This window comes from Corvus hawaiiensis, chromosome 26 (genome assembly GCF_020740725.1).
Source record: "Corvus hawaiiensis isolate bCorHaw1 chromosome 26, bCorHaw1.pri.cur, whole genome shotgun sequence".
Taxonomy (NCBI): Eukaryota; Metazoa; Chordata; class Aves; order Passeriformes; family Corvidae; genus Corvus; species Corvus hawaiiensis.
Genome location: NC_063238.1, coordinates 17,893,651 through 17,913,854, shown reverse-complemented (window position 1 = coordinate 17,913,854; position 20,204 = coordinate 17,893,651). Strand labels below are relative to the sequence as shown.

Genomic DNA, 20,204 nt, shown 5'->3' with positions numbered 1-20,204 from the left:
AGCCATTAAAGAGCTTTTCAAATGTCATTGATACAAATCGTGCTTCCACAAAAGAGAAAAAAAATATATGTAAGACCTTGCAGGAGGTTTTTATTGATCAATTAAATTAAAATAGGCACAGTGGGGAACAAATCTACCAACAAAACTGGGAGTAAATACATTAGTGTTTCCTTATGAAGTACCCGTATCTCTAATTGCATTACTTTTTTTCCTATACTGATGTATGTAAGGAGGCTCATTAATACAACTAAAAATATCTGATAAGAGTTAATTTTTGAAATAAGATTTTTCTTCTTTTCTATGAAATGATATGCATCTTTTCAAGCATTATAGATTCTCAGATTTAGAAAATTGGAATGTAGTTGTTAATTTTGGTTCTGTGTCTCTGAGAAATGCATTCAGCAATCCATACAATATTCCTGCATTCTTGTTCCTTTAACTTCACATAGGCATAAAATACTCCAAAGTGAAACTGGTTGTTGAATGCAAGCACATTCAGCTTTACCTGTAGAAAAGATGAAACGAATGTTATGATAAAATATCAAGGAAGGCGAATGGGATTTTTATATGGGAGCTTTTATGATCAAGATTTCTTGGAGCTTTGCAACCATGACTATATTTAGCAGTCTCTTGAGTATCAATGTAATTGAAATGTCGTCTGTGGATTAATTTTGGTAATAGACTACAGCAATATTGCAGGAAATAAAGGACAGTGGTGAAATACCTTCTCTAGTAGACTACTCAAAAGAAATTTCATTAAGTGCTGTTCATGAGATGGCTTTTGGATAGGCTATCAGGATTGACAGTTCTATAAAGAGTCATCAGAAGACTGTTATAGGATTAATTTTACTTTAAAAGGTAAATCCTTCTATTTTGATTCAGCCAAATGTTGACAGCCATAGAAAATCCATGTTCTTGAATACAAAGCAGTACAGTAGAACCAAAAGCCTGGTACCTCATTCTTGTTTTAATTATTATTCCATGGGAGTAACATTCATTTTTATATTTTAAGGTTAGAAGCTTTTACCTCATGTTCAAAAAATGCATCTTCCAGTGTCTTTTCTCCAGTGCCACTCCCTACACCTTCAAACACAGCCTTGTATTCCTAAAAGCATAGACAACCACTCCATGTAAATAAGGTGCATTTGCATTCTGTGCAGCACAGACACGTTACATTACTTTGTAAATGAATCTACGTTAAGTAATCTGTCTGTATAGAAGATCTCATGTATAGATTACAATTCTACATAAATCAAAAGTTAAAAGCATACAGTCAGCAAAAGAAAGAAAAATCACATTTATTCTTGTATTTCTTATCATCATTTCCAACAATTTAAAGTAATTTACTGAAGGCACTAAAAGACACTTATTGTAGAATGACACGTGACCTTTCACTCCTTTGGACAGAGAGCACTGAACTTCTTGTACAAATAGTATCCATCAGAGCCAGAGCTCTAAATGGAGCCAAAACACTGAACTCTGATCCTCACATGGCTGCTCCTTTTATTTCCAGTAGTCAGCTGGATTTGCTTTACCTGCATTAATATTGTACTCAAAACCCTTATTCTGATTTTTCATGCTGGAATATCCTGTGCGGATATATTTGACTTGATTTCTTAGGTGTTACGTTTCTGTGTAATTTCCTTCTCTGTGTGTTTGGTTTGTTTTTCCCTTAAAGCAGGAGTGTAGTATAGGTCTACTGCAATGGTTCCCAAATTCATCTAAATAACCCACCATCTCATGAATAGTCTTTCTCCATACCCCATTGACATGGTAACTCATGATTAAAATGTTCTGTTTACGTACAGCTCCAGCTTTGTGAGGGTTTTTTGTGGTGAAAGCAATAGACCAGACAACATTTTGTTTTGTGTGCCTACTTAGAGATAACTTAAATATTACAGATAGACAGAGTACAACAGTTAATTCATAGATCAAGTGTTGCAGATTAACTAATCTTTAATAACAGCACTGTTTGCATCAATCTTAACATTTTCATCTACTTCTTTGAATCAATTAGTGATTTAGAGAAAACTTTTCAGAAGGGAATTTTTTGGTATACTGGCAATAAATCAGGTTTGCACTAATCTGTGACATGAATTGTTTGGTCAGCTCAGTTAAAAATGATGTAAGGCTATGCTCCAAAATCTTGGAGGCAGCAGCAATGAAGTGAAACTCAGTTTGGGGAGGGTTAATGGAGTAGGAAGATTTTTATTTACTAGGATGTGATTTGGTCTTACTTTAGCATCCTCATAAGAGGAACTTTGTACTGTACTAGTGTAATAATGTCTTATCTTAATCTTATGTCTTCATATCAAAGGTCTTTGATCCCATACACATTTTTATGGGAACTTTAGTACCTCTGATGATTTTTTCCTCTCTCAAAAATTCTTTAACTTACTTGTTTACTCTTCAAAATTTTGGTGATGTCAGGAGATGTTAAATATTTGTATTTTGGTTTTTTGTTTTAATAAATTAGTTTACGTACTGCATAGTATTCTGCAACACACTTCACTTGCTCGTAGTCATCTGCATTGGCCAACAGGTGTAAGCCTTCTGGATAAAGTTTTCCACAGGTTGGATACAGCTTCTCTCGGTCATCTTTACTCAGTTCAGTGCCAAATGAATTAATGGTGATGATAAAGGCTCGTCTGTCTGCCTCAAACTTAGCATACAAAACAAAGAGGTGTTATTAGACATCTCATTCTAAATTAGGGTGGGCATATTTTGGGGTTTTTTAGTAAGTCAAACTATGGAAATTTAATTAAAAAAAAAAAAAGCCGACTTGAGAGCACTGGAAACATACCTTGTTTTGAAATTGTAAATTCTTCTTTGCAACTATGCCTTAAATTTTAACTAGAAAATCAAGCAAGGTTTCGCAACCACAGCTTTTATTCTGTGATTTTTGTACTAAAAATATCATTTCTGCTGCTTCCTCATTTCCCCACTTAGTTACCCAGATGCTGACAACAAAAAAATCCTCACACCCTCACGTGTAAGATTATGAAATAATAATCTTATAAATAATGATAATGAAGGAAAGGAACAAGAATCAATAGTACTGCTCTGGGGTAGCTCAAAGTGCTGTTGATAGTAAAGGTTGAATGAAAATCCTAAACAAAATAATTTCTCAATGCACATCTTTAAAATGATATTTCAATAAGGAGGAGGGGGCTGTTTACTTTCCAAGTTAGTTTTAAGTGTTTCAAATAACAGTTACTTTTTAATACATAGAATCAAAGGCTATATTTCTTTTGTCAGGTTTAGATGCCTGTAATATCTAAAGTATTTTCACTGCAGCAGCAGACTGAAAGGCAATCCAATGTCTAGATCTCAGATTCTTATTTTGTGCAAGGCAAAATTTCACTTACCATTCTTACAGTATGAATTAAAAATGCAATAGTAAATAAAAGTAATCTTTTCTTCTGTCTTGAGATCTAAATTGATTATGGTTTTAATTCTTTCCTTTATTACTTTCTTTCATGTTTTAGAACAGCAGAGGCCTTGCTATTTGCAGGGATTATGCAGGAGAAATCTTCCAAGTGAAGTATATACAGTATATGCACATTTTAGGCAGCTTACAAAATTTCTTGTGCTGTGAATATTTGAGCTATTTTAAGCAGAGAGGTACTCTTTTCAGTTGAATAATAAGGCTGCATTTGCAACACAAATCTGCCACTTTAGCCATTAAACACATATTCACATCTACGCCTGTGTACTGGAACACACAATAACAGGAACCCACCACCCGCTGGCACCGACTTCGAAGTAAGGAAAAGGAGTAAACAATAAAGAAGTAATGAGAAGAAAATAAGTGTGCTTGAAAAGATTTCTAGCTAATGAGTAACAGGGCCAAATTTCACTTCCCTTATTAATAAAAATAGGCATATTAGACCTACTGAAACCACTTTAGAAGGACAAATGCTTTCTTTTTTTAACTTCTTAAAGTCATGTAGAATCTAGCTGTTAGATGTGTCATATTTTGTTGGTAAAAAACATGTTAGAGGCAACAGCAACTAATGGTAGCAGATGGGGGTTCTGCTTCTGGTGTCTTCCAGTCTGAGAGAATTTGCAGGATCGTTCCCATCCAGGCAGACCTCTCAATTCATCAAATTACTGGTACATGAGGTTCTCTGTAGAGAGTAAGGCCATGAGGCAGTTACTTGGTGACTTACTCCATCTCATTGCTGCAGGCAGAGGTCAAGTCAGAGGATGACCATTTCCTAAGTGCATAAGTTTCCATGTGGGAGACTGCTAGTTCAGAATTTAGCATGGGGCCATGGTAACAGACACAGCTCTATCTGCAGTGCAGTGCAGTCCTGCAGTTTCTTGCCAGATTCAGGGCTAAACATGCAGCAGGTGTTGTCCATGGAGGAAGAGAGATCGTCAGTATTCTTAATATGGAAGTTTGGCACCATGTGAAGTGGTCAAGGAGTTGGGGAGCTAAATACCTCAGCCTCATTCTGATAGGGTCAGGTTGGTAGTCTTACATATAAGATTACAAAATAAATAGCGAGTATTCTTTTGAATAATTAAACTTTGGGGGTTTTTTTTAAATCCAACCGTTAGCAGTCTGCTCTATGTGTCTCTTCAGATTAACAAAATGCTATAGAAAAAAATATTCTATAGAAAAGTTTATCCTCCTGGCTGATTGACATTAGATAGGGATTTTAAAGAATTTTATGATAGGCTAAATTTTTACCACTGATATAAACGGAGTTTTAAAACATGCTTAAACTAATGTTAGTAAGTAATCTGCTCTCAGCATGAATTTCTATTTAAAAATGAACTTTCTGAAAAGTCTGAATCAACTGTGGAAAATGCCTTTATGTCTGCCAACCAATCTTTTGATTTTTATTTTTAAGAAAAGTCAAAATACTTAATTTCTATTCAATTTAACTTGATTAGAAGTATTTTTTTTAGATCATAAATTGAAACATTGTGACCTGCTTAATTAAAATAGGAAATTGTAATCCTTTTTAGGACGCTATTTTGTAAAATGTAATTCAGATCCATTCTTCCTTCAGGGATAAGCTCCCAGGGTTATTATCTCTCTTCTAAATGCAAACTTTCAGTGTGGTGTCATCAAACCTCAGTGAATTTTTTTTGGTTTCCAGGGAGTAAAATTGCTTATCCAGAAAAAAGACTCCTGGAAGCAAATGGGTGGTCTGGCTCTCAACCTCTGCAAAGAATTGTGATAGATCATGTGAGGAAAAAAAAAAGGGGGGGACCTGAATGCTGAGAATTCAAGTTTAGAAATTTCTGCATCTTTTATTAGAATAACAGAGACAAAAATATCATGTATGTTTTGGGAGGAGGAGATTAGGAACTTTGTATGTCAAGGAAAAAATAAATATTAAACTTTTCTGAGTCGAGACAAAAATATAATGCAGAATGTTGGACTGTTTTTATATGACACTAATTCCAAAGGTCACTCAACCCTAACCTCAACCACTAATTTTAATAGGAGAGTAAACAAACATAATATTGCCATGAAGCTTGAAGATTATTGATTAGTAAATAGGCAGTAATGCCAGGCTTTAGCTGTCCCAAAATCAATGATCAACATTTTTGGGTTTTCTACATAATGGCGAGAAATGCTAAAGGGCAACAGTTTGAGATTAGCAAACTATTTACTCTGTTCTGCTCTCTGTTACAGAAAAATATTAACTGAGACTGGCTCCTCCCTAGTAATGGTCTAGCTGCTTCTCTAGTCAAAAGGCAAAAGTCATCCTTGAATACACTATTCATTACATCTTAGAAAAACAGGTATTTTTAGAGGAGAAGCAAACATTTGACAGATTGCTTTGCAAATGGAGAGAGATTCAACAGGAAAAGCAAAGTGAGATAATTATGACAACATTGTGGAGTTCTTTAATGTATAAAGACTGAATGTTTCTTACCTCAAGAATAGGTCTCATTATTTCTGCTGTAGTACCACCTTGTTTTTCACAAAACTTATAAAATGCCTCAAGGTAAGACTACATGAAAGAAGAGAAATATTTTAAATGCTGCTTAAGACCTGGACTAGGATTGCACAAAGCCATGAACCTCATTTTTAAATACTTCCATTAACTTTGATAATTCCACCTATGAATTTAAATTTAGGTATGTGCTTAATTACTTAGTTCAAATGGAAGTTGAAATATTCAACTGCAAATGTCTGGTTACTACAATTTGAGTTCAAATATTTTCAAAAATTGTAATAGGACAAATATTATGTTTTACTTGTGCTCTAAAGAAGGAACCTTTTGAGCTCCACTGAGCTTCCACTGCATAATAAGCAGATGGCTGGAGGAAACTCTTCATTTATAGTGTGTGGAGGAGGGGATTTGGGCATATGCCACGGCTGTTGGGCCAGCAGTATGAGGATACACAAACTAATCCCTGCTGCTCTACCTAAACCCTGGATTAGGACAGAACAGCAGACAAAGCTTCTGTAATACTGGTCTGCAGAGCCCTCTGGTCTGTTAAGGATTCTGGCATCTGCACCCATTTGAAAATACCTGTGCAGGAAGAACACTAAATATCTCAGAGATGCTGTTCCCCCTGACTCTCCATCCCCCAAAATAGTGTTTTAGGGAATATTTATGTTAAAATGCATTTGCTACAACTTCACACAGTCTTGTTAGGAGCTGTCACTAATTACACAATTAAGTGAATTTTAAGTAGACATCTCAAGGGGGATCTACTGCATAGAATTATGCATTAGGTTCTGTACAGTGCTATCTGATAATGGAGCAGAAACAATTGATCATATTGACAGCTGAAGCAAAGGAGAAATTTTATATTAATAATTTAATAGTGTTTGCAGAATGGTCCCCCTAATAGATGAGCAAAAAGGAAAAAAAAATAGATTTAAGAAGTGTTAATATATGATCATCCACACAGGATATAAGAATCAAATATGTATGTTACCAAATTGGAAGAAGTATCTACTATAGTGGTACTGTAAAAGAATTATAATACATGAAGAAATTAAAATACTTGGGTATAATTGATGTTGTATTGAATGAAAGAATTAGTAAAAGTTTTAAAAATTAAAAATTGGCATGGGAATTTATAAATATAATTTATAAGACAAACAGAGGAGTTTTTTCTTTCCCCCTAGTGCAATCAGATCACTGTAAAAATACTTCCTGCAGTCTGGGGTGTCCACTGTGAAAGAAAGATAATAAAGATTTTGGGGATAATGTGCCAGGAGGAGCTGTTAATGGATTGGAGTATGTATAGCCTTTAAAGAGACCATCATAAGAGTAGAGATCTGTTTGCTAATATTTGTAAAGAAGATGCAAGGCACATGTTAGATGCATATCCTTGCAGCATTGTGCTGTAACAATGCTAAAATTATTTAGAAATGAAGAAAATTATACAAAATCCTTAAGTAAAAATTATGTTAGCTAGACTCAGAACGATTAGACCCTTTCAAATCACATCTTCCTTATATACATAAAGATAAATGTTAGCCAAAAGCCTGTCTAGACTCACTTAGGACCTAAGAGTTCTGTGGCATTTGGTGGATAACTGAGTTATTCATAAACAAATCTGGATCTGGATATTAGCCTGACATCTAGAGCATTTTCATGAATGAGATATTAAATAAGAATTTGGATGCAGACCTAAAATTTGAAAACTCCCCAAAGAGTGGAGTAGAAATGAAAGCAGCTGGGTTTCATTCCTGGACTTGAAATCAACCAGATGACCTCAGACAGCTTGCTTTACCTCACCATACTTCTGTTTCCCCATCCATAAAACAGGGTTAATGATACTGACCTGCTTTGCTGAGACACTTTGATAAACCCCAAATATTATCATTATGTTGCAAAAACTTGCCTTATACAGTTTGTTGCGCATTATTTCAATGTTCATTTCATCCAGGTCATTTTCAGACAGGCAGTCTTGAAAGAAAGCAGCTGAAAGTAGAGTTTATAATATAGCAGTATAAATCTGCATGCTGGTAATATGCATCTCCTGTTTATTGCTCACCAGTGTGTGAACAAGGATCCGAGGGTTCTGTTGTACAAGAGAGGGTGATATAACAGAGAGGAAGAAAAATCCACTTGATTTCCCTTATCCTCCTATCCCCTCCTTTTTAATGAGACTCTGCAGTGGGGGGAATCAATCAGTGCTGTAGCCAGAGTCCATATCTCCAGAGAAAATCAGATAGGAATGCTAATGAAAGCCCTAATCTTCTCTGAAGTGTATCGTTTGGTTATTATGGCGATTTTCTAGTGAGTGAAAAATAATTTTTGTCTGAAATCATGCAGGTATTCTGCAATTGTTAAGGAGAACCCTCTTTCCTATTTTCCTTTTTCTTCTTTGCATATATATTGTGGGAAAGGCAACAGGTTGCAGCTGATAAAGGGCACATGCTTTGACCTTGGCCATCTGTGCTTACGGGTCCTCTGCAGAGCTGACTAAAGAGCAAGCTTTTGAGCAGGGAGGCAGTGGATGAGTTTCACTTGTGCAGCTGGACCATTTAAAAATATGATATTCATAATAACGTGTGCCTCTCGCTGTTCCTGAGCTATCCCAGTGGGGCAGAGCAGTACTATATGACAGAATGTTGTCTCAAGCAGTGGCAATGGAAGACAGTATTTACAGAGAGGATGTGAGTCTGGCCATGTTTTGTGGTCTCATCCCTTCCTACTCTTCCAGCATCCAGATTTTAAATGAAGACTATCACAAAGTGTAGCTCTGAGAGTTCCCTTCAATTTCTCCTTATAGATCTATTGCCCATAAATTTGTCCCATGACTTTAAAAAACTGATACAGCTCTCTTCTTTTACAAAATAGTTTAGCAAAAAAAATTCCAGAAATTTACTACCAGCTATGTGAAAACAGTGGTTTAGTTTACCTTTTAAAATTAGTTTTCTGCTGGGATTTGGTCTTCTGAAGGATTTAGTAGGTTCATAACTCACTGTGAACAAACCACTGCCCTCAGGACTCTGTAAACCGTGTCCATATCTCTCATTGGCTTTGTCCACTCTGAACTGCATTCTGGACTTTTTAGCCTGTCTACACATGGCAGCACTGTTCATTTTAGCTGTCCTGCTCTGTCCCTTCTCTGATTTCACTGTACAGTTGTGCTAGTGCCCAGGCACTGGTGGGAGTGTGCTGCTCTGTGAGGGAAAGCCAGGAGTGTGCCATGCTGAACACAGCCAGCTCCAGCTGGGACCCACCACAGGGCACAGCCAAGCCCCTCAGTGGAGCAGATGTATCTGAAGAGGGCCTACCTGAAAACCAGATTGGGACTTTTTACCGGGGCATGTAATGATCGGACAAGGGATAATGGCTTTAAACTGAGAGAGGATAAGTTTAGATTAGATATTAGGAAGAAATTCTTTACCGTGAAAATGCTAAGACACTAGAACAGGTTGCCCAGGGAAGCTCTGGATGCCCCATCCCTGGAATTGTCCAAGGCCCTGTTGGATGGGGCTCTGAGCAACCTGGTCTAGTGGAAGGTGTCCTTGCCCATGGCAGGAGGGTTGGAACTAGATGATCTTTCAGCTCACTTTTTACCCAAACTATTCTATGATTTTATGGCTCTAAACTCCCCTGCTCCTTGTGACACACAATCCCTCTCCAGAGGGATGCAGTGTTACCTGTGGGGATAACAGGGGGCAGAGAAGAGGAGCCTGGCATGAAGGAGCGGCAAAGGCTGGAGGAAAGGTATTTTCCCCAAGTGTCTAAATGTTTCATTATTTTCTGCTTGTTTCCTTATATCTGGATCAGTAATTAATTATGTCATACATTAATCAGTAATAAATCAAGTTAATTTCCCCCCAAATTTAGTCTGGTTTGCCTGCAACAGTACTTTGTGGGTGATCTCAACCCACAATCTCTTTTTTCTACCTTTTTTCTCACCCTCATTGTGCTGAGAGTAAGGAGTGAGCAAGTGGCTGGGTGAGAAATTTTTTCTGTCTGGGGCCAACCTACCACACCTCCTAGAGAAGCAGAACCCAAAACCTCTCACAGTACTAAAGATGAGAGCACTTAATGGTTTAATATACATTCAAATCCATCCAGTTCCATCTTATTCTCAGTGCCCTTCACAGCCTATTAGGTTTTGTTTGTGTTGGCTGCTGCACCACATTGAGCAGAGTTTAATCTTAATTTCATAATGTGACATTCCCAAACTTTACCCTGTTTTACTTTTAGATTTAGTTCTTCAAAATAGGACTTTTATTTATATTTGAACCATGCCCAAATTTCAAGAGGGAATCTAGGTTCTACCATGACATCTAGTATGTATTAGTAGCTTTCTGCTTGATCCTTAGTGAAGACATATTTTTTAATAAAGATGTAGGTGTTGAAATAAAAATCTAGATGCTTTAAATCAGTGACTACTTTGGATATAAAAGATATACATTATAGTTCTTGAGTAGCATGTTTTCTCTGTGTCTAGCACCCAAGGTGGATATAGAAGCTGTTAATATATGTTAATAGAATGTGTCCTGAGCACCATTTTGGAAGTGCTTGATCCACAGTTCAAGTTTTGTGTTACCAAAATACAGCATATCCAGTGGGAAACATGCTGCTCTTAGTCATACAGCATTAGTAGTTTTGAGAAGAAGATAAGAAATAATTTAGTGTTTTTACCTAATGGTGTGTCAACCAAAATTGCATTGAAGAGCTCAGTGGGATTTGAGGCAATGCTGACTGCTTCCATTTGCTCAAAGCTTCCCAATGGATGGCACTTGGGAACAAGTTCAGCTATGGGTCGTTCATGTAATGTGCCAGTTATTAAAAGAATTACATTGTCAATCATATAGCTGTATCTGTATTGGAAAGAAAAAGTAAAAATAAATTATTTTTATAATCAACTTTCAGTTGAAAAAATACAACCCCCAAATTTTTGAAAATTAACCATAATACCAAAGTATTATCAGAATGTATGTTCATTCTATATCAATAATTCATTAAATATCAACAGAAGCTTTTAAATAGCAAGTAGATAACACAGAATTAGTTTTAAACCATATGACGGATTCTGAAAATGGACACTTTTAAAGAAGGTGGTGCTGACATATGACTATAATAAGCATAACAGCTGAGAGATGTAGATTCACTATAATAAGTGACAATGAGTGGTATCCAAAGCTGAGCTAGCAACTTTTCTAGTTTGGGATTTTCTTATTTCATATATACCATCTGGACAGAGAAGTACATGGGAATCTCGGCACTAAAACTGCAGAGTTCATGCAGATGGTCCAACCTCGGGGTTTTCTTCTCACTCAGCTTTAAACAACCTCCCATGAGGGAACTAAGAACAGGCTCTTATAGATTTCTTTATTACTAAAAGTTTTGCTTCATACTAGTTCACTGTCAAAGAGGCTGATAAGAGTTTTACCAGTGACTTGGAAATGGGAACACTATTCCCTTGAATGCCAGTCTTCAGCTTGCATTTTTGACTAAGAACAAGCTAGAAACATACAGGAATTAATATGTTCTCACCCAACATTTGTGAAGAGGGGTGGAGGATCTGGTGGAATGTAGTTCAATGATTTGTGTGAAATATGTTTCATTAGTGTATCCATTATTTAGAAAAACAACAGTGTGCAAAGGTTGTGCATACATATGTGTACATTCACGTCAATGAGTGTGAGAAAAGAGCTGCCATAACTTTCATGTTTTCATTTTTATTTCCTGAAACAAAATGTAAACATTGTATGAATACAGGTCCTATTAATATATTAACCTAAATAAAAGTGGTCAGCTACATATGACCAGAAAAAAAAATATATACTTTCTTTTTTACTGTTATAAAAATACTCCTTGAAAGTTAGTTGAACAGTTAATTGTTCTTGTTAAAATATATTAAAAGGATAAGATCAAGGGGAGTAAATAGTTAGATAAAATATCCTGCTGGTATTTTGCTAATCCATGTTGTTATACTGCTATAAAGCAAATTCCTGATCTTGAAGTTGTTTAAACCATTGATTTGCAAGTTTCATCTATTTGTGATGGTATTGAGATCAGAGCTTTCTCTTCATCTGGCATCAAACAGCAGCTGAACTTTCAAAGAAAGCTACTTGGATCTAAATATCTTGCAATATGCCACAGAAAGTTCTCCTAGTTTTTATTTATTTGGTTCAAATAATATAAAAAGTATGGTAGGTGTAGGATGTGTTGTCTTTCCCCCTTTAAAAAAAGGTCTACAACCTGCCACATGCCTAGGAATTAAATCACTTCTGTGTACATCATGAAACTGTTAATCTTGCATGAGTCACACTCCCCCCCCCAAAATGTCAGTTTTTCAAGTTCTCTGACTTAAATAGTGTTTAAAGATTTTAACCATTTTTCTCAATCTCTACCACTTCTTCTGTCACTGTTCACATAAAAGAATCTGCTTCTGCTCTTTAAAATAATTAGTGGCAAAGACAACAGGTCTTCATATACACATACAGTTTCAGAACTTATATTAGCAAATAAAGTATGCAAATGTAGCAGTATCAAAGTAATTTTTCTGGTTTTAAAACTTAATAGAATTTCCAATATGTTGCATTGGCATTATTTTAACTGCTTTTTTTACCTCTGTGTGGTAAGCTATGTAGTAATATTACTTACGTGACAAAATTCAGAAAAGTGGCAAGTGGTTCAAAAGCATGGTTTCTAAAGTAATGAAATTCTGTGAGTAGTTTTGCTTTCAGTTTATCATCAATGGTGGAAATAGTGAGAGGGCCAGTTTCATTAGCCAAGAAGTTGCCATAGTCTGTAGTCTGTAGATGTAACTTCAGATCTGGAATTAAATTCAGGAAAGATCATGAGAATAGACTGTCATATTGTCTGCAAACCGAATTTTAAAAAAAGTTAATTTCTAATATATTTTTCTATTAAGCAACTGATCATACTCTGTTGAAAAGTTTTTGCGTAGATCTAATATAGTATAAATGCAAAATTTATGCAAATTTGTACTGCCTTCTACCAGTAAGATTTACTGCATGCTGTAGGAAAGAACAAATAATTTATGCCATTTTCAGAGTGTTACTTACTACTGTCTCTAGTGCCTTCCCCATCAGGTTTGTTCAATGTTTCAATTTCACTGATTTGCACCATTATAACATATCAGTTGTTTTGTCTGCTGCACTCCCATGGACTCTTTTCATCAATAGGAATCATCCTTTAACTTTTTTAAGACCTTATATATTTCTATGAAATATTTAAATCTCAGGTAGGATTATAATCTTCTGTTATCAGGCTGTCTGAAGAGAGCACATATTGCCTGGCACACATTCTGGACTCCAAATGGATTCTGTAGTGGAGCACTTGAAAGGGTAGAGTTACATTCTCCTAACATTTCTGGTTTGGCTTTCTCTGATTTATGGCTGCTACTAGCAAATCCTTAGAAGCTGTTCCAGTAACTTGGGTCATTGTGACATTTTCTGTTTGAGCTCTCAACCCTGGTGACTGGGGAAAATGAGTTGTTTAGACCACAAAGTTAAATGAAACTTTCATGGTATCAAAGAATTCGTATGATAAATTTTCTCATTTTTTAGCATGAGACAAAAGCAAGCATTTGAGTCAGTTCAAACTGCTGTTCAAAGCAGTTTAACGTTTTCTTTTAGAAAAGCTCATGCTGCAATGCATAATTATGTTCAAATGCTGTATTAAAACTGTTGTAAATTATAGATTGGGATACTCTTATATCATTTGGGCATTCATAATAATTAGATTTCTATATGAAATATGAAGTGAGGGTTAGGGAAAAGAACAGCAATGCTCCCACTGACGGAAATAAGGGTGTACCTGTAAGGAAGTAAATTTGCAGTCAGCAAGGTAAGAATTTTCAGTACAGTTGCTACTTTTGCCTATTTCTCAATGTGTATCCTTACTTAATATGCAATAAGGTTGCCTACACTGGGAATTAAAGCAAAATAACTAGTATACTGTGAATTCGGACTCCTACGTTTAGCACTGTAGCTTACTGAGATAAGCTTCATAATCTTCTATGCAAGTTGGCTGCCACTCAAGGTTGCTCATGGTCCTGTCCAAACTGGTCATGAATATTTCTAATCTCTCTGGGCAACCTCTTACAGTGTTTCACCACTCTTCTTTTAAAAGATTTCTTTCTTGTATTTAGTCTGAATCTATTCTCTTGTAGTTTAAAACCATTACTATTTGTCCTATCGCTACAGGCCCTATTAAAAAGTTTGTCTCTATCTTTCTTGTAAGCCCCCCTCAGGTACAGAAAGTTGGCAATAAAGTCTTCCCAGAGCTTTCTCCAGGCTCAACAGTCCCAACTCTCTCATCTTTTCTTCATAGGAGAGATGCTCCAGCCTTCTGATCATCTTTGTGGCCCTACTCTGGACTTGCTCCAACAGGTCCATGTCCTTCCTGAGCTGGGGACCCCAGAGCTGGACACAGTACTCCAGGTGGGGTCTCATGAGGGCAGAGTAGAGGGGGAAAACCATTTCCCTCCCTTGCTTTAGATACAGCCCAGGATATGGTTGGTTTTCTGGGCTGTGAGCACACATTGTCAACTCATGTCTGACTTTTTACCCAAGAGTAGTAGATATCCAAGTCATTTTCCACAGGTCTGCTCTCAATTCCTTCATGCCCCAACCTGTATTGATACCAGAGATTTCCCAACCCAGGTGCAAGACCTTACACTTGGCCTTGTTAAACCTCATGAGATTCCCGTGGGCTCACTTCTCCAGCTTTGCAGGGTCCCTCTAAATGACATCCCATCCTTCAGTTGTGTCAACTGCACCACTCAGCTTGGTGTCACCTGCAAACTTGTTGATGGTGTACTTGATCCCACTGCCTGTGTCGCTGATGAACATATTAAACAGTACTGGTCCCAATAAAGACCCTCGTCACTGAGCTCTGTCTGGACTTTGAAGCATTGCCCACTACTCTGGATGCAACCACTCAGCCAGTTCCTTATCCACCAAATATAGTCTGTTCATCACATCCATATCAAATCACATAACACACTTAGAAAAAGTCATAGTTTCAGTACATACTTCCATATAGGAAGTAGAGAAAGAGAATACAAATACAAAAAAAAGAAACACAATAGAAGAAAGAGGGAAAGGTAAGCAAGATTAAGACATAAATAAACGCAGAATTATACCCAGAAATTAGTCTAATTATGTAAAACCAAGTTTTTAAAACATCACTAATATTTTAATTTCACACCTACATTTCCTGTGAAAACTGTTCATTCTTACTTTTCTCCTTTTTGTTGCAAAGAGTGTAAAAATACTTGGCATATGGTGAGATTAGATAATACTACTTTATTAGATGCAGAGCTGAATTCCAACTTCCCTCAATTCCTTTTCAGATGAACCCCAGAGATATACCTTTAGTCACATTCTGTAAATGCCTTTCAAACACAGTAGTCTTCAGGGGTTAACTACCTAAAGCAGACTGTAGCACCCAAATATCAGCCCAATTATTCACCATTCTGAAGTGTTCTTAACATCATGATAAGATGAACAGAAATAAAAACCTGCTGATCTAGAGTAGTTTCAGAAGACTTTGTTATTCTTCCTCAGTTCTCCGATTGATTGAGTGGCATCATAAACCATGCCTTAATATAAGGCATGAAAAATATTATCTGTAAGACATTAAATATCCTTACCCATCTCCCAAAAGCTAAGGAAGAAATGTTAAACCCAGGAATGTTGGGTTTATAACCCTGTCAGTTACACAGCCTGCTTTATAGATGTATTTCTTTAACTGAATTAATAAATGTCAGCATGCATACTGTATGTATAAAAAATATCCAACCCTACCTCATGGTCTTGGCCAAAATAATCATCCGCAAGATCCAATACCATATAATATCAATCAGGAATGTCATAATCAGAGTTCACACCAAGACAGAGTTCAGTGCAGCTCAGAGACTGATCTGGTGGTCCTAAATTACAGTCCTTTCATTGCTGCTGGTATAAATATAGCCTGGGAACTATTGCAGTCAGACCCTTGCACTAGTGACGTGACTTGGTGACTCAGCAGGAGTAGATGGCTGAGCATCACAGGTGCCTCAGACATTCCTGTTCGCCAAAACTTTTTATTGATTGTAGCTGCCCCTTTTTTCAGGGTCTCTTGGAGACCTACACAAGACTCTGGACTTTGTCCTAAAGATCCCTAGGAAAGAAAATCCTGTATTTCAGCTGTCATCCATCCATTTTATTTGTCATCTGTCTGCATTGTGTATTTCCTCATAAAATTACATGCAGGAAAACAACTTACAGGAAAAGTATTACCTTAAATAATGAGTTTACTCACAATTGAACGACAAAGAAACACAATTAACTAAAGTATGACTAAAATGAATTAATGCACAGAGGGAGAGTAAGATGAATGCAGTTAAAATGGAAATGATCCTTATCAGAAAGAAGGAAAGAGTATTGTGAGAATTTGAACAAAATGTTAACCTGTTTTTTGGCATCAAGTTCATGGTAACTTATCTGACTCCTGACTTTGATAGCCAAATAACCAACTAGCCACAGTTTTCACTCAGTTAACATTGTTATTTCAGCCACTGTGTGCTGGCAGGCCCTGGCTCTGGCAAGCTAAGTAAACTTATTTCAGTGATTTTGTTGGGAGCAGAGTTGTGATGCTTGTCCTTCTGTGACCTAGCCTCCTTTCTACAGAGCAGAAGTCTTTCTATCACACAAAAAGCAAGAGAACAACAAAGCACTGCATTTAAACACCTCCACACCCCCACACCCCCACATTCTACTTCAAAAACTGTCAGCAAGGTTGCTCTGGGAACATCATTCCCTTGAAACAGATGATGCTATAGGGCCAAACTAGAAAAATGCAGCCCATGAGGTAGCTGCATGGGAATCACAGTAGTTCAACCAAGCCCAAAAGGATTTCTAAATGAAGCTGAAAACTTCTTCTCCAGTCTGTATGGCCCTGAATTGAGAGGACACAGCAGTATCATTAGTCTGTTAGAAGTCTTCTTTCTTCTTTCCGTCTTGCTTTTACGCTTGCTCTGTGATTATCAAGCAGATGTAAAGCACTAATCTACAGCTCTTCTTGTGGTTCTTCAGTGCTGACATTATGGTTTCCTCTCTAGAGATACCAAAACCACTTTGAAATTAAAAGATCTTTTTTGTTTCTATTTATGGGTTACTTTGAGCGGTTTTGATTTTTGTTTTCTACTTGTTTGTTTTAGCATATTTATAGTGTTTTTAACTTAGGCCATTTTTTGTGGTGTGGTGCTAAGCCACAGAATGCAGAATAGGGTAAATTTATTACCTTTTAATGTGAAGACATGATGGCACTACTGAACAAACATCATAGTACTACAGCACAAATACACTTGCTGAATATTTCAAATTGAAACAAAAGACAATGTATGAAATTTACTTTAGAGGTAGGGGTCTGTGGGTTTGGTGCACTGTACACTCATGGCGCAGGTTCAGTATTACAGCGTCCTACATGTGCAGAGAGATAAGTGTGTTAACATCATGTAGAAACCCAATATGTCTCATATTTTCACTATAAAGAATACATTTGGTAGGTAAATGGTGGGAATCTGTTAGCTGTCTATAAAAAGTAGAAAAATGTTACAATGGTGGAAGAGATGTAGCTGAATAGCAAAAAAGGGGAAGTGATAGTGGGTAGTAGAGATGTGCTTGTAGGGGGGATGATGAAGGCTGCTGCTTCTATTGATGAAATAATTTGCATTCCAAAATTGAATGAACACCAGAAAAAAAAAGTTTCAAAAATAAAACTAATTGTTCTTCCTATTGTAAATTTTAATTTGAAGTGGTTTTTATCTCTCTATTATTATCATCTGCTGCATGCTCTTAAAAATATTGAAGGTTTATATATCTCAGAAATATTTGAAAACTACTTCATGGTGTTAAATAACTTTCTTGTAGCATGACTTATAATTTAGAGTTTTTTCACTATTCTAAACTTAACATGAGCAAGTATTTTTTGTGAAGGGTGCAAATAATCCTTTTGGCTTGTATGTTTTTAACTCTGTATACTTTCTTCTTATTCAGAGTAACTGGGATTTTTTTTCCTTCATGGAGCTTTGGATGACATCATTTTTTGAGCTCATCTGCAGGGAGAAGTGAAGTGACAACAAAGTTTAATTATTCTACCATTCTGTCCTTTGTGTCTTTTATAGGTATTTGAAGCTGTTACCTTTTTCTGAAGTCTGTATACTAATGCAGCAGGACTTTTTCACTTCACAATTAAATACAACATCAAGAGTTTCTGTAGACTCTTTAAGTTACATAGATCACAACTGCTGGAACAAATAGGATAAAGAAACTGTAGATTTTGTCCAGCTGACATAAGGGTTAGATTTCAGTTCTCAGAGTGATTGTATACATATGTTCTGTGTGTCTAAACTGCCACTGTATTAAATGGAGAGCTGATACAGCTCTCCAGGTTATCAGCAGAAGTAGACACATGCAATTGGTCAGTAGAACAGCGTCTAGATTTCATTGACTGCATTGATAATCTCTTCTTTGACTGTAAGAGGAACTTTATGCTGTGGACTAGTAAATATCTACCTGCATTTCTTTAAATGTAGTTGTTTTAATCTGAGAGTTGAATGGCAAGCAATCTTCCCAGACTTATGTTATTATTTATATTAATAGTTTAGACAGCCTCAAAACTGTTGGATATGAGAAGGATCATTCTTCACTTTTTCTTACCCCAAACCAATTACTGCATGCACAAATCAACCAAAGCTTAAAATAGAGTGAGCTTATTCATTCTCCTTCTTCCTTTTCCAAATTGATTTAATAGACTGCACATTATAGTAATTGAGTGTACAATCATAGCTTTCATTTTGCAGTCAGGGAAATGATCTTTATGCTCCTTTAAAAAGGTGATTACTTTCTGTTGCATTTTTTTCCTGCCAAGTGTCTAAAGGTACGTCATATGATTCTTTGGTACAAGTCTGTCTTCATCAGGCTGTGACCAGTCTTGGCCACAGAAAGCTGTTTTGGAAACTACTGTGTGCTCTCTTTATTACTGTGGCAAAGTCACCTTGAAAAGAGCTTTTCTTTTTTTTTTCTACTTCCCTAAGTTTTATCTTTGTGGAGTCTAGTTTTCTGTTCCTGGTAAGATGAATATCCACTATTGCCCTAAAACTCATGAAGTAACCAATTGCTAAAATTATGTATTTTATAGAGAAACTCAGAGCCAAATGGTAAGCTTTTAATAAGATTTTGGAAACTTTTTGTACAGCTGAAATGGTATGAAACTTCCACACCTGAACTGTTCTATAGCATTGTTAAAATCTGGGAGAAGGTTGCCAGTCTCCGTAAGAACTCTGTGGATGAGATTTCTAAACCTTATGAGTAAACCAAAAGTCCCATCCTCTCTATTGCTTTGCAAATCACAGCCTGCACGCAAATCACAGTCTATGGAAAACTATTAACTTAAATATGAGCAAGATTCTTCAAAGGACATGTAGGTTATCTCTGGGTTTAAGATAAGCTCTCAATACTTCAGTCTTTTACCTTTCCTTCTTCAAATGCCTAAGCAACAATGTTTCTTCCTAAATAAAATAAACCAGCAGACTTACCTTCTAGTGTCTCACACTGTGCTAGATTGACATAGTCCGCACTTGTCAAGATCCCAGCTTTGAACCCTCGGACCAGACCCTCCAAGTAGCCATGGTCCACATTGAAGTAAAACTCTGAGTATCCTGGCATGGAGAAAAAGATATTTGATCACTCTTCTGGGTTCTTGATGGCACTGAATATCTGCCACCAACTTTTTTTCTCCTCTTTGGAAGGAGTGACAAATAGTCACGGAATTCCTGCCAGCCTATGATTGTGTTTTACCAACTGGTTTCTTCCTGTTTCTTGCTCCTACTGTAGTTCCAGTACAGTTGATGCTTACACAACAGCCAGCCAGTAAATCCAACTCCCTCCTGTCAAAGCCAGAAAATGAACCTATTATTGTTGAAAGAGAAGCCAAAAAGGAAGTACAGAATTTAACCCCTGCTTGCAAGGATGCTCTGCACTGCTTGGAGAATGAGAGAACACATTAACAGCTTGATAAAACTTTCACATTTCTTAACTGTATTATAAACAGGAAGTTATCTGAGAATGCCTATAGAGAAACTATTTCTGCAGTAAAACAGTGGGTTGTGGCAGAACATAGCCTATTCAAGGAGCTTAGGTGGTTTGGTAGTGTCTCTGTATTACCTTCTTTTTTTTAATGTTTTTGCTTGCTGGAAATGTTTTGCTGCTCATCTCTATCACTAAATAT

General features: G+C 36.5%; 1 protein-coding gene across 1 annotated transcript; it reads right to left on the bottom strand.

The window, feature by feature from the left end:
• Window positions 1-64: 64 nt before the first annotated feature.
• ATP6V0D2 (ATPase H+ transporting V0 subunit d2) lies at window positions 65-19,835 on the bottom strand. The gene is made up of 8 exons (XM_048287151.1): window positions 19,513-19,835; window positions 12,567-12,738; window positions 10,599-10,777; window positions 7,831-7,910; window positions 5,901-5,978; window positions 2,486-2,662; window positions 1,028-1,105; window positions 65-505 (listed from the first exon to the last, which is right to left on the bottom strand). The coding sequence occupies exons 1-8, from the start codon at window positions 19,640-19,642 to the stop codon at window positions 344-346; spliced, it is 1,056 nt and encodes a 351-aa protein (XP_048143108.1). The 5' UTR covers window positions 19,643-19,835; the 3' UTR covers window positions 65-343.
• Window positions 19,836-20,204: the final 369 nt, after the last annotated feature.

Excerpts from the sequence above, each read along its gene's own strand:
- ATP6V0D2 (XM_048287151.1), bottom strand. The coding sequence starts at position 19,642 with ATGCCAGGATACTCAGAGTTTTACTTCAATGTGGACCATGGCTACTTG. Across the intron at positions 12,739-19,512 it reads ACAGTGTGAGACACTAGAAG|ATCTGAAGTTACATCTACAG; the intron begins GTAAGTCTGCTG and ends ATTTAATTCCAG. Across the intron at positions 5,979-7,830 it reads TGCGCAACAAACTGTATAAG|TCTTACCTTGAGGCATTTTA; the intron begins GCAAGTTTTTGC and ends TCTTTCATGTAG.